We start from the raw sequence: 15,338 nt of genomic DNA, 5'->3' as shown, positions 1-15,338 counted from the left end.
GAGCAACACGTCCCACAGCTTCTGTATATTCACCACCAACAACAGCCAACAGCCATGGCCAGCCGGCACCAGACAACACAGACAGCCAGACTGAATCATAACAGAGACGGAGAGCGCGGCACAGCTTACTGAACACAGACAGACGAGTTAAAGACTATTACTGCTGCTGTGGACCTCTGTGTGTGTGTGTGTGTGTGTGTGTGGGTGTGTGTGTGTAGCTGCACTGTGGTGGCATCTGAGAAGAAGGCAGCTGGTCTAGGACACAGGTCTGCACGATTTTGGAACATTTTTACATTGCAAATGTATTTTTTTTTTTTTTCGGCAGTATATATCGCCATATTAAACAACGCAGGGTACATGACATCTTCAGCCCCGCCCCCACCCGCGCACGGCCTCTCGCCTGGACCAATCAAGAGCTGAGTCAGCGCCGAACTCAACTCAAAACCCGAGAAAAACAGCAAAACAACAGTAATCGCAAAATCCCTTTAACCAGGCACTTAAACGGCTTTTTAAAAGGTAAATAAGAAGAGCGTTTTTCTTGAATTAAAAGCATGAATTCAGCTGTAGCTGGAAATATCTGCGCTGCAAAACTGTGCTGGACTGAGATGCACAGCGTTTACAAGCACATGCCCAACTTTTTTTTTTTCTAGTTCAGGCCAGTAGGTGCTTGTTATTGGCATCTAATTCCTGATATAAATAAGGACACGATAACTACTTATAGTAATAGAGATGTTGTGTGAATGTGTGAATAACCTTTAAAGTAAAAGTTAAAAGCGAGTTAAAGTGATCTTACAGCTGAAGCTGAGGACCCAGCAGCCGCTGAGGATGCCCTGCAGTGCGGTCAGAGTGGTGGGCACAGGACCATCCGGCACGACCACATGGGTGACTAGAAGGACAGAGAGAAGGACAGAGACGCTTCAGTCAGATTATATCAGGATGCAATCTAGGACAAAATAAGTCACAATTTTCTGATGTCAGTTCTTCTGTTTGGAGAATTGCACATTTTTAATGCAACTGATACTTTCAGTAATTTTGGCTTGCAGAGGTGTTCAAACCCTTTGAACTTGTCCACATTTTGTCACCTTACAACCACAAACTTAAATGTAATAATTTATTGTGGTGACGGACAGTTCTGCACACTGAATTCTGCCTTGATTTGTTCAGCCGTGGTTTTATGTTTTTTTTTGGACACAATCTGAGTTAGCACCAGAACATCCCTTTCAGACAGCTTCCTCTTACAGCGTCCACAGTTAATCCTGTTGGATGTGGTTCTTTGGTCCTTCTTGGTGGTTTGCTGACATTACCCTGGATACCGTGGCTCTTGATACATCACAAAGACTTGCTGTCTTGGTCACAGATGCGCCAGCAAGACGTGCACCAACAATTTATCCTCTTTTGAACTCACCCATATCACCCGTAATGTTGTGTGAATTGCAATATTTTGAGCAAAACTGTGCTCTTACCCTGCTAACTGAACCTTCACACTCTGCTCTTACTGGTGTAATTAATGTGCAATTAATGAAGATTGGACACCAGGCTACTCCAATTTAGCCATGAAACATTTCACATTAAAATGACAGGTGCTTCAGTTTCATTGTCCAACACCTGTATATGACTTTCTATATTTTTTATTTGATAAAAATATAGAAAGTACCCCTTTATGAATACTTTAGCAAGCCACTGTATATGTCTGCCATATTTCTGACACATCAGATTGGGTAATTGGCCTTTTAAACCTTACAAACTGTAGAACAATGGGATAAAATTGGAAACAAATACTATAAAAATGCAATTTCACAACAGTGTTTTTTTTTTCAATCTTTCACTCATTCTGCAAGCAAAACACCCTGTTATTTAACATTACACATTATAAATACAAATGGATCAATTTAATCAGACCCGTTAATGTAAACAAATAGTGCCTGTTGACTGTTTTATTTCACACAGAGTGAGAAAGTGAAGAGTACCTCCCGATGTGACGGCTCTTAATTAAAACTCCAATGATTACTCCCAGCTTCCCCAGAAACAAAGGCTTTCTGCTCAGTAATTACAAAAAGCTCTTAATTATTTCTCAAAGCACAAACGTACGTGAACGTTCAGAGAGAGCACCTTCTATAAACCTCCTTAAATGAAAGCAATTTGCCGAACAAATGGGAAGTGTTTACAAAAGGCCTAAAGTCTGACTCTGTGAGGTACAGTTAGTTCTGCTGAGGATTCTGGAGAAGAACTCAGTCCCAGGTTTAACAGCACTGATCTGCAACTTGTGACAACAGCTTCCTTTAACAGCTGCTTTCATTTTAGTCTTATTCCAGCTCAGATGATGATCCTACACTGTGCACTTCTCTTCTCCTCTCCTCTGTGATTTCAGGGCTGTCTCTAGTCTTTTGAGAGGAACATTTTGCTGTGGCAGGAGCAAGTATCTTGTACGTCTACTGTATGAGATGCAATTTCGCAATTATCCTTTTTTATACTGAAGGTGGAGGGCTTAGCTCTCTTTAATCAAAGTTTTTTTTTTCTGCAGTTAGAGGAGAGAAACGAAGGTAGAGCTACTTTAAATCTCAATATACAGTCATGTACAAAATGAGGACATTCCATTAAATCCCTTGTATTTTAGAACATACAGCTCTGAAAAAAATAAATAAATAAAAATAAGAGACCATTTAAAAACGACGAGTTTCTTTGATTTTACCAAATTAAAAACCTCTGCAATATAATCAAGAGGAAGATGGATGACCACAAGCCATCAAGCCAAGCTGAACAGCTTGAATTGTTGCACCAGGAGTGCAGGCATAAAGTTATCCAAAAGCAGTGTGTAAGACTGGTGGAGAAAAAAGGTAGACTGAGGAACCCTGAGCGGTCAGGTAAGCCAGGGCACTATAAGCTAGCGGTTTGTCCCATGTAGCTTGTTTAAACATGGTAAACACCCAGACTACAGTCCAATATACTCACCTCTCAATGGCGAAAGAGCTAGCGCTGCGGTTAGCGGCTAATGCTAATACTGCTCCAGCCTTGGTGCTGGAGAAACTTCACTACAAAAAGTGGCTTTACTGCTACTTAAAACCTGACTGGTAATATGCATACATAAGGTGCACTAGATTATAAGGCACTGTTGGGAACATTTTGGGAAAATTAAAGGATTTTAAGTGTCATATAGTCAAAAAAATGTGGTACATTCAGAACGGTAACGAGTTCTCCAACAGGGAACTAAAGCAAATTAACAGTTAATTTCGGAATGTAGAAAACATCTATTAATGCTTTCTACACAGTTTTTTTTAAACACAGGTTTAACCTAATACTGGTCAATGCACAACTTGACCACCTGGGACCACTTGAGGTGAGCTCAAATCCAATTTAACCCTAGTAATCTAATACAAATCAAATCTGTCACAGCATTTCAGATACATGTCTGAGCCTCCGGTTCCTAAGACTGATGACTAATGCATAATTCCTACCTGAATATCTATTCTATATTTTATGACAGTAACAGATCATAAGAGATGAGTACCTGCGCTGGAAAAGGCCTCCGCTCGCTTTCCTCCCAGAATACGAGCTGCTTTGACGAGCTGGTTCTGCTGGGGCTGGGTCAGTTTACTACCCATCACAGTGACGGGCACATCCCTCCTGATAACGCCTGCAGGCTAAAAAGAATACATTAATGCTAATCAAGCAGAGGATTCTAGTGTTTTTCAAGCAAAGGGAGCAAAAAAAAAAAAAAAAAAAAAACACAAGCAATTTTTTTTTACAATGGCTTGCAAAAGTATTCACACCCCTTGAACTTTTCCCACATTTTGCATTTTGTCACCTTGCAACCACAAACTTAACTGTATTTTATAATGTATTTTATTCAGATTTTAAGTGATAGACCAACACTAAAAAAGTATTACATAGGTGTGAATGAAATAATAATCATTTAAAAGTCAATTAAAAGTATTCAGCCCCCACGATACCAATTCTTAGCATTTGCTGCAACTACAACTGTGTCTTGGGGTTTTGTCTCTACCAGCTTTTTTACATTCCATTACATTACACTACATTACATTACATTACATTTGGCAGACGCTTTTGTAGAAGTTAAAGGTAAAAACATCCTTAGATAGGGCCTAAAGGAGATCAAAGAGAAATAATGGGATAGAGGAGGGAAGGAGGGGAAGAAGGAAATGAGGTTAGAAGTAGTTAGTGTGTTAGAGGTGTTAGGAGAGTAGGTGCTCTTTGAAGAGCTCTGTCTTCAGGAGTTTATTAAAGATAGTGAGAGATTCTCCTGATCTGGTAGTAGAAGGTAGTTAGTTAGAGGTGTTGGGAGAGTAAGTGCTCTTTGAAGAGCTCTGTCTTCAGGAGTTTATTAAAGATAGTGAGAGATTCTCCTGATCTGGTAGTAGAAGGTAGTTAGTTAGAGGTGTTAGGAGAGTAGGTGCTCTTTGAAGAGCTCTGTCTTCAGGAGTTTATTAAAGATAGTGAGAGATTCTCCTGATCTGGTAGTAGAAGGTAGTTAGTTAGAGGTGTTAGGAGAGTAGGTGCTCTTTGAAGAGCTCAGTCTTCAGGAGTTTATTAAAGATAGTGAGGGATTCTCCTGATCTGGTAGTAGAAGGTAGTTAGTTAGAGGTGTTAGGAGAGTAGGTGCTCTTTGAAGAGCTCTGTCTTCAGGAGTTTCTTTAATATAGCGAGAGATTCTCCTGATCTCAATGATCTCCATTGGCTTTGTGCATCTAGAGACTCTAGAGAGATTTTTGCTCATTCTTCTTTACAAAACAGCTCAAGCTCAGCCAAGCTGGATGGAGAGAGTCTGTGAACAGCAGTTTTCACAGACTTTCACGTCACGATTTAAGACTGGATCATTCCATTCTAACACATGAATATTCTTTAATCTAAACCATTCCACTATATCTCTGTAGCGCTGTATGTTTAGTGCCATTGTCTTGCTGGAAGGTGAATCTCCTTCCCAGTCTCAAGTCTTCCCAATCTCTTGCCTGAATTAGTTAATAGAGTCCAGCTGTCTGTAATTTAGTCTCAGTGTCTTATGAAGGCAGTTGACTGCGTTGGATTGTATTTAAGTGGTTCAGAGTACAGGGGGCTGAATACTCTTTTACACTTCACACTTTTTAGATTTTTATTTGATAGTTTTGAAAGGCATGTATCATTTTCGTTTTTACTTTACACTTATGCCATACTTTGTGTTTGTCTATTAATTAAAATATCAAAAAATACATTTAAGTTTGTGGTTGTAAGGTGACATGTAAAAAAAAAAAAAAAAAAAAAAAAAAGTTCAAGGGGTGTGAATACTTTTGCAAGCCACTATACAACCAGAACGGCATCATGTATTCACGATTCATCCCGTCTGATGGGCTTACCTTTGAGAGGCTGGCTGGTGAGGTTAGTGGCACGGTCACAGGATGGGGTGCCTCAGGGCTCACTTTCAGGATCTCTTTCATTTCTGGAGTCGCTGCATAATCGACAGGTCGGAGTCCAACTATATTCCTGTCACAAATACACAGATTTGTTTGTTGGTATTTTAGATTTTTTTTTTTTTAGGTATTTTAGTCTTCTCATATGGATTCAACACACAGCAGTGAACAGTGAGCTTATTATTCAGGAAAATAAACTGCATAACATTTGATACTAAAAAAAAAATACAAAATCTAAAGCAATTATAAAGGAGTCACAGTGAAGTTTCTCCAGCACTAAGGCTGGAGCAGTATTAGCATTAGCTACCCTTTCGCTGTTCAGAGGGGAGTTAAAACAAGCTACATGGGACAAACCGCTCACTGATAGCACCCTGGATTAGTGGAACACTCAGGATTCCTCAGTGTAGTGCTGTTGGGTGACATTTACCAGAGGTAAATGCTGCTAACCAAGGCTAGCACTGCTGCTAAACTTGCTAAAATAGTGGAAATTTAAGCTTAAAAAAAGCTGTAAATAAACAGAAGTGCTTTACCCCACCAAGTAAACCGTTTTTAGGAGCTAAATCTGTGAAGATTAACCAGTACAAAATTGGGGTCACTTAATACACATGCCTACAGTAAAGTCAACACTTGCTAAAAGCAATTATTGAATGTATCTAAACTATAGCGTCCTTTAGAACTGAAAATGATACTATTGATTCTGTTTAGTTTAGTCCGCGATTAAATCAGAAAGCTTACTTACTGATAGCATTTAACCAGAGGTATAAAGTACCTAATTACATTTACTCATGTTACTGTAATTGTGTAGATTTTATTTTATTTTATCTATTTTTTAAATTTTACTTTTACTCAAGTACATTTTGACACAAGTAGTTTACTTTGCTACACTGGAAAACTCCCTGTTACTGAGTAAAAATAAAATGCGGGGAAAAAAATAACTGAACAAATACGGGACGCGATTTGTTCTGTATTCTTATAAATGTCCAATCCACATGTCTAACACTCACATCCACACTAAACCCCTCCTCTCTCCGCTCCGCTCCTCTGTGTGCTGCTGCAGCAGTTAACTACAGACTATTTTGATTTGTTGATCCACAAACACAAAATACACAGAAATAACAGCATAGCAATGGCAAGTTAAAAAATAATGAACTGTAAAACTATAAAAATACGGTTTATAGTCACCTATATGATCATAGTTTTTAACAGTAAAGAAACAAAAAAAAAGATAGTTGAAACCTATGCCACTTGTTCTTGAAAATGTTTTATGGGGTGGTCTAAACAAATAGTGCCTGAAAGGTCCATTAAGTTCATTAAGTTCATTAAAAACGATTTAATTTGTTGTATGTTTTTTACATCAAATAAAAAAAGTAACTATGTAACTTTTACTCAAAGTATATTTTAAATTGAGTACTTTTTTACTTTTACTCGAGTAGATTTTTAGATGGGTACTTTTACTTTTACTTGAGTAGAATTTTAGCAAAGTAAAGGTACTTTTACTTAATTACATTTTTTTCAGTACTTTTTCCACCTGTAAAATGCAAATCGCAAAAACGAAACCGTTCTTCTCAGTTCTTTGCAATTACTAAAATCTATATCTATATCGTAAATATGGTTGCTAAGGGAGCCTATATTAAGCATTTGTAAAGACTTGTTCAGTCTATTTAAGGATCTAAAGATGGCCTTCACAAGGGGATTAATATTTAGTGCTTACCTATTATCAACATATATTCAAATGTATAATTTACAGCATACCCACCCCCTCAACTTGGTATTAAAAATGTCAAAGATAACCTCCCAGCAATACCAAACTCAATTGTGTGCTACCTACCAACTAACGAGTCAAGTGCACAGGTCCATGACCAGCACAAAAGGTGCCCTGTGGGCTTTGAAGTCAAGCAGCATGCTCATCCCCACTCATTAGATTAAGTGTGAGCACAGAGATAACACCTGGGGGACAATTAATAGGTCCACTGGCCCATAAAATATTTAATTTGAAGTCAGGAGCCATCAGGGCCCCCCTTCCTCGGTGCACATGTGAACAAATGCACAAACACACACATATTGGTGGATAATGCAGGAGCAGAGTTCAACAGTTGAAGTAAACATTTCATTTGAAGGGTACCTACATAGAGGCTTCATAACACATTCATAGGCATTGAACAATGCACTTATAAAGTATAATTAGAATATTTATGAATATCCTATACCAATAATCGAACATGACATTGACTTTGTATGAGATAAACAAAATTGTATTAATATATCATGCTTGAGTATATAGATATGGTTTATGAGATGGAAAAATACATTTATTTAAGGCATGAATGAACAATTCCAATACATTCTTCGAACAAAAAGCTATTCAGAAATATCCATATATTGCCTAATAGCATCACAGCCCTAACGCTCGGAGGAAAGCGCAGTGACTCGGTTCTGATACATCAGCTCACAGATGCAGCCTTGTGCTGATCTACATCACCCTAGGAGCGATGAGGGGAAAGAGCGCCATCTACTGTACCCACTCAGAGACAGCAAGGTCAGTTGTGCTCTCTCGGGGCTCCGGTAGCTGATGGCAAACTGCATAACCCGGATTCGAAAAAGCGATCTCTTGATTATAATGGCAGCTCTTTAGACCACTAGACCACATGGCGCCTGCCTGATGGAACCCTGTTTTATTTAAGGAATTTCAGGAATCTATTTAAAAGTTAAATGAAAAGCTGTTGATGCTCACCAAACTGGATTTTTTTTACAAAACCATCTCTAAAGATGCTAAGAGAGCAAGGTGTGCAAGAGCGTCACAAAGGAACCCGAGGTAAATTCTAAGCAACTAAAGGCCTTTCTTACATTGGCTAATATTAATGTTAATGAGTCCACCATAAGGAGAACACTGAACAACAATACTGTGTTTGGCAGGGCTGCAAAAAAAAAAAAAAAAAAACTGCTGCTCTCTAAGAAGAACACTGCTACCCATACAAAGTGTGCTAAAACTCATAATAACCCATAAGTCTTAAGGAAAAAGGTTTTATGGATGAGAACATGAGGATTTCTGTTTTCAATAAGAAGCATTTCATTTTTTTTTAAAGAAAAACACTAAATTCCTGCATGAATGAATTATCCCATCTGTGAAACATGGTGGTGGTGGTGATCATGATTTAGGCTTGTATTACTGCGTCTGGAACAGGATTAATAATGAACAATGAACAATTCTGAATATTTATATAAATTTATATTATATTAACTAATTCTAAACAAAAAATATCAGAACGTGTGTTCATAAGATAAAAAAAAAAAAAAATCCAGAAATTTTGTGAAAGTCCTAAAGCAACAGCTGATAGGAGGAAACTAACCAATATAACATAACTAAAACTCTTATGCATGGAGGACTAAATGGACTAAAATTCCTCCAACTGCTCTCTGGAACATTAAGCTGCAGTTATTGATGCATCAGGAGTGGAACCAAAGCAACTCAAGCAGCTACAAGAACAAATCACACCCCTTTTAATAGAAATAAAGCAGAGGTACAGTGTGTCTTTACTGCCTGAAAGGTCAATTCTCAGTAAGTTCATCCATGCATTACTAAACCACAGCCTCCTGTAAGCCATTTCAATTTCTCTCAGCTGATGAATCGGATGCAGATGCCAGCGGTAGCAGGGCCCAGTGAATCACAGATCGATAAAAATGTGAAAATTACCAAGCCTTTGAGATGCACCAGATGTTTCTATTCATGCAACTGGAAAACTGCAGCTATAGAGTGTGGTGGGGATGTTGCCCTGAGCCAAGCTTGCCTCATCGATTGACAGGAAGGCTCTCCTTCACAGATACACACACACACATTCTTTCTTTTAGACTCTCACACACACACCGCTGCAGTTTAAGCCATGCAGAACCACACAGAGAGCACTGAAATTACCTCTGGGATTACAGAATGCTGGAACACTACTCTTGACCAAAAGTCCAGTGCATTTGCATATACGTATAAACAGATCTGGGGAAAAAATAAGAGTTTCTTGGATTTTACCAATTTGAAAACCTCTAGAATATAATCAAGAGGAAGATGGATGATCACAAGCCATCAAACCACCAAACTGAACTGCTTGAATTTTTTCCCCAGGAGTAAAGCAGCATAAAGTTATCCAAAAGCAGTGTGCAAGACTGGTGGAGGAGAGAACATGCCAAGACGCATGAAAACTGTGATTAGAAACCAGGGTTATATTTCACCAAATCTTGATTTCTGAACTCTTAAAACAAACAAAAAAAAAAAAGAATATCAACTTGTTTTCTTTGCATTATTTGAGGTCTGAAAGCACTGCATCTTTTTTTTTTTTCCAGCCATTTTCTCTTTTTCTGCACAAAACTCTAACTGCACAAAACGCTCTAAATGACTATATTTTTATTTGAAATTTGGGAGAAATGTTGTCTGTAGTTTAGAGAATAAAACTACAAAGGTTAATTTTACTCAAACATAAACCTATAAATAGTAAAATCTGAGAAACTGGTTCAGATTTTTTTTCAGAGCTGTATACTGTACATGCTACATACTTTACAGCAGTGAAGGAATTAAACACATCAATTAAAATGTGCAATTTTAAGTTAAACCAAACAAAAAAAAAAACAATGATAATGTGCAATATAAGTAAAAAAGAAAAAAAAAAAGAATATCATTCTACATAATACACATGAAGTACATAATGCAGTGTAAATAATAAAATGTAATATACTCCATCTGTGGCATCATCACAGCAGGTCAAAAAAGGCTTCCTCTGGTCAAAACTATCCCCTAATATCTGTGCGATGGTTCTTCCTGCTCTGAGAACTTCAAACTCAATGAGCAAACCAGCAATTCTCTCCCTGACAGAAGCGGATTGCTTTTGTCTACTGCGACTATGACAGAGCAGACATCTTTCCTTTCACGTCTGCTTCTGAGACAAGAGCGGCACACTCTGCTGATGTCTTCTGTACAGTTCTGTACAGCGCTTCACTATAGGCAATCAGTGTACAAAAGAGCTTCAGACAGAGGCGTGCATGAGGAACGATTAGAGCGTCCCACAGAGGAAGCAACAATGAACTATGTAACATCCAGACCACTAGACCACCAGACTACCAGACAACAGCCTATAGATTCAGTGCAAAACTGCAGGTGGGCAGTTCATGGAAAAAAGCAAAAAGAACATTTCTGACTACAGACGTTCAGCAATAGAGTCTGAATAGAATGTCACGTACAGGCTTAATTTAACTATGAAAAGGACAATGCACATATAAAGCCTGATCTGAACTGAGGAAGAAAAATTATGTGTCGAAACAGATTTGGCTAAAGCGGTGGGTTACAGCATCTCAACAGCCAAGCCAGAAAAGTCATGTACAAAATTAGGAAAATCCATGAAATCCTTTGCACTTAAAAACGATGAGTTTCTTTGATCTTCCCAAATTGAAAACCTCTGGAATATAATCAAGAGGAAGATGGATGATCACAAGCCATCAAACCAAACTGAACTGCTTGAATTTCTGCACCAGGAGCGTAAAGCATAAAGTTATCCAAAAGCAGTGTGTAAGACTGGTGGAGGAGAACATGCCAACATGCATAAAAACTTTGATTTAAAAACCAGGGTTATTTCACAAAAAAGTTGATTTCTGAACTCTTGAAACTTCATGAATATGAACGTGTTTTCTTTGCATTATTCGAGGTCTGAATAGAGTCTGAACAGAATGCCACATACAGGCTTAAGTTAAGTATGAAAAGGACAGTGCACATATAAAGCCTGATCTGAACTAAGGAAGAAAAATTGGGTGTCGAAACAGATTTGGCTACAGTGCAAAAAAAAAAACACAAAAACAGAGGGGAAAATATGATCAAACTGAGCACAGACTGGGTGAACAATCCATCATTTCAGTCATTACTGTAATTGTGACCATCGCAATACTGATAATGCAGAAGGTTGCAATATGGAAATGAGCCCTAGAACCCACTGGTTGACAACACTCATCCTGGTCTTCGGCTATGGCTTTGGCCACATACTGTTTAAAAAGGTATACTTGGGTGTCTAGTCTCTCTGTAAGTTATAATTATAATTGTATATATCTGCATCGACAGATATGTACATAGGTAATATCAGATATCGGCATCCGCCCAGAATTCCCACATTGGCGCAACCCTACTGATGTTGATATTGATATTATTTCAAGAGCACTGTGTATCTCAACATTGTACTGCATATTTTATTTCTGTGTAACAGTGTAAACAGCACAAATCACACCAATTTTTTTTAATGTTTTAAATGTTGATCTGGATCAAACCTTTATCAACTCTTCTCATTCAATGTGTTTTCTTTTTCTTTTTTATTGTAAATTTAATATTGAAGACTATAAAAGGATATACAGGTGAGTAAGGGAGAGTTTCATGGGTGGGAATTTAGATTAATGTAAGATATAAATCACAGTAAAAATGTAGTAGAGAACAGACTTAAAAAAAAAAAAACACACACAGACACACACACACAGACACACACAGACACACAGAGACACACAGAGACACACAGAGACACACACAGACACACACAGACACACACAGACACACAGAGACACACAGAGACACACACAGACACACAGAGACACACACAGACACACAGAGACACACAGAGACACACAGAGACACACACAGACACACACACACAGACACACAGACACACACACACACAGACACACACACACACAGACACACACACACACAGACACACAGACACACAGACACACAGACACACAGACACACAGACACACAGACACACACACACACAGACACACAGACACACAGACACACAGACACACAGACACACACACACACAGACACACACACACACACACACACACACACACACACACACACACACACACACACACACACACACACACACACACACACAAACACACACACAAACACACACACAAACACACACACAAACACACACACACACAGAGACACACAGAGACACACAGAGACACACACAGACACACAGAGACACACACAGACACACAGAGACACACAGACACACAGACACACACACACAGACACACACACACACAGACACACACACACACAGACACACACACACACAGACACACAGACACACAGACACACAGACACACAAACACACACACAAACACACACACAAACACACACACACACACACACACACACAAAAGAAAATCAGATTTGGGCTACTTTGACCTGCTGTGTGAACTATGTAGTCTTAGAGTACTGGTTTTTAGAAGAATGCTATAACCGCGTATTTTTTATAGTGTGTTGTAAGAACAAATCAAAACTCTAAATAATTGTGTTTTTAAGAATCATAATTCATGTAATTTAACTTTATATTACTTTTTTTCATTACTTAATATTATTACTTCCACATTTCAGCAATTCAGCAAATCAGCAATTTAAACAGTTACTATTTAAAATGTTACTGTTTAGGCTTATAAACAAAAAAAGAGAAAATTCTGCACATCTGTATGAATACTGGTAGCTTATTTTCTCCTTTAATAAAACCAATCCTACAAACTATCCACAATCTTCTCACTCATCCTCAACAAATAAATGGATTACCGTGGTAGAGTATAGAATATGTCAGTGTAGTTTGTAAGCTTGTATCTAAGTGAGAGTTAGTTATGAGATTTAATCCATTTAGCAATCACCCTCTTAGTGTTGGGGGGCATTACTATTGATATGAAAAGGCTTATGAGTGAGTGGGGAAACTGGTAACTGGCCTTCCAAATTGGGAGGGAATTGTAGAAATAACCACTACCTGCTAATGTAGCTACCACTACTATCATGTGGGAGGCCTGGGTTCAATTCCCGGTCTGGGTGACTACAGAATGATGCGCTACACCAATAAGAGTCCTTGGGCAAGACTCCTAATAATATATTGGCTCAACTCTGTAATAGGAATAACTTATAAGAGTGTCAACTAAATGTTTTAATAAATAAATTAATAAAAAAAAAAATCATAAATAAATAAATATATATATATATATATATATATATATATATATATATATATATATATATATATATATATATATATATATATATATATATATATATATATCAGAAGACAAACTAAGCAATGGTGACAAACTAAGCTATTCTCCTAAGAGCAAATGGTTAACTAATTAGAGGTTTGTGGGAGGTTCTTACAGGACGTTTGGAGAGGCTCCATGTTCCAGCAGGACTTTTGCCACAGCCGCATGTCCGTTCCTCACCGCGTCGTGAAGAGGGGAGTCATTCTCATAGCCAGGAGTGTTCAGCAGCGCCCCCTGCTGCAGGAGCACCTCCACCACACCCAGGTGGCCCAGGTTGCATGCTTCATGCTGGGGGGAGGAAGAGAAAACGCATGAGGGAAAAAAAAAAAAATAGGATATTTCATAAAAATATTGAATCATATTTAAACATATGGACATCTGATCCATATTTAAACAATATGATGAGTAAAGTTTGCTAGGCAGCAAGATATCACAAGAGAACACCTCACAACTTAAACAGGTGGGGTTGCTCCCAAGACATCTTCTGAGGTAACGCTTTAACATGAACAATTTACATACAGCTATCCCATGACTTTTGATTACTACTGTAAATTATTTCAGAATTTAGTTACAATATTAAAGTCATAACTGAAATTAAAATGATAAAAGAGAAAAAAGAATAGATTTCAACCATTCAAATGGAAGTGTACATACACTCATACCCACCTTCCATTAAACTCACTTCAAATATACATCATTTACACATGCCCTGGGCTAAATCCATTCAGATCTCCTACTCTCTCGGTCTTACATAAAGTCAAAGCTGTACAAACAGCCCCTGAAGACTAAACACTTAATTCAGGCCCTGCATAATTCAGAACATGAAAACTTTATGATTTCTAACCTAAATTTCCTCAAAAAAAAAAAAAAAAAAAAAAAAAAAACAGGAACGTTAAATCATACAGATAGAAGAAAAAGGTACACTTGGAACTTTCTACATTTCTGAAAGTATAAACACATTTAAATATGTATGAGTTTCTCCTACAGCACGCATAGATTATGCATGACATCTCCATGAACCACTCAAACAGTAGAGTACTGTATAATAAGAAGAAACTTCCCCATAAACAGAGCAGAACACGGAAAAGCTTTCCGGCCATCTTCTCTACCTCTTCCATCTTTCTCTCTCGCTCTTTCTCTCCCTCTCTCTCCATTTCTCTCTCTCGCACACATACACACATATGTAACATCCCTTACAGGCTAATGCTATACATGTAAAGAGGTGTACAGACAGAGAGAGAGAAAGAGAGAGAGAGAGAGAGAGAGAGAGAGAGAGAGAGAGACTAAAATAGAGAGAGAGAAAGAGACAGAGAGAGAGAAAGAGATGGAGACAGAGAGAGAGAGAAAAATGGAGAAAAAGTATTGGAAAAGGAGACAGAGAGAAAGAGAAAGACAGAATGAGACAGAGAGGGACAAAGAGACAGAGAGACAGCAAGAGAAAGAGAGAGAGAGAGAGAGAGAGAGAGAGAGATAGACAAACAATAAATTACAATAAAAATTAATGTTCAATTAACCTTAGTGAATTGTATATATGAACTATTTTTGTATATGTTTATGTAATAACTGATTAATTGCTGTTCTATCTTTTTTTCTCAATTAATAATTTAATTAATTAATGCTTTACTTTAATGCAATACTGTAATTAACTATGGTCATGCCAATAAAGTTTATTGAATTGAATTGAATATACAGTATGAAAAAGAGAGAAAGAAAGAAAGAGAGACAGAGAGAGAGAATGCGAGAAATACAGCTGCATTAATGTGTTATTTTTGATTAATAACAGAAAAAAATAACGCATTAAAAAATAATGCTAATTAATCTTCCCCAGCACCACCAATCAGCAGAACTTATTGATTACCTCATCTTGGA

At 37.8% G+C, this 15,338-nt stretch overlaps 1 protein-coding gene across 1 annotated transcript in view; it reads right to left on the bottom strand.

The window, feature by feature from the left end:
- The window catches only part of bard1 (BRCA1 associated RING domain 1), a 52,238-nt gene that overhangs the window by 18,196 nt on the left and 18,704 nt on the right, over nt 1-15,338 (bottom strand). Inside the window, exons 6-9 of the mRNA XM_022680072.2 lie at nt 13,585-13,757; nt 5,346-5,472; nt 3,506-3,638; nt 794-886 (exon numbers count right to left, since the gene is read on the bottom strand). Of these exons, the coding sequence (XP_022535793.2) occupies nt 794-886; nt 3,506-3,638; nt 5,346-5,472; nt 13,585-13,757 (526 nt within the window). The remainder of the gene's footprint in view (nt 1-793; nt 887-3,505; nt 3,639-5,345; nt 5,473-13,584; nt 13,758-15,338) is intronic.

The sequence above is a fragment of the Astyanax mexicanus genome, chromosome 11 (genome assembly GCF_023375975.1).
Source record: "Astyanax mexicanus isolate ESR-SI-001 chromosome 11, AstMex3_surface, whole genome shotgun sequence".
NCBI classification, from domain to species: domain Eukaryota; kingdom Metazoa; phylum Chordata; class Actinopteri; order Characiformes; family Acestrorhamphidae; genus Astyanax; species Astyanax mexicanus.
The sequence above is the reverse complement of the archived record's forward strand: the minus strand, read 5'-3'. Positions and strand labels throughout refer to the sequence as shown.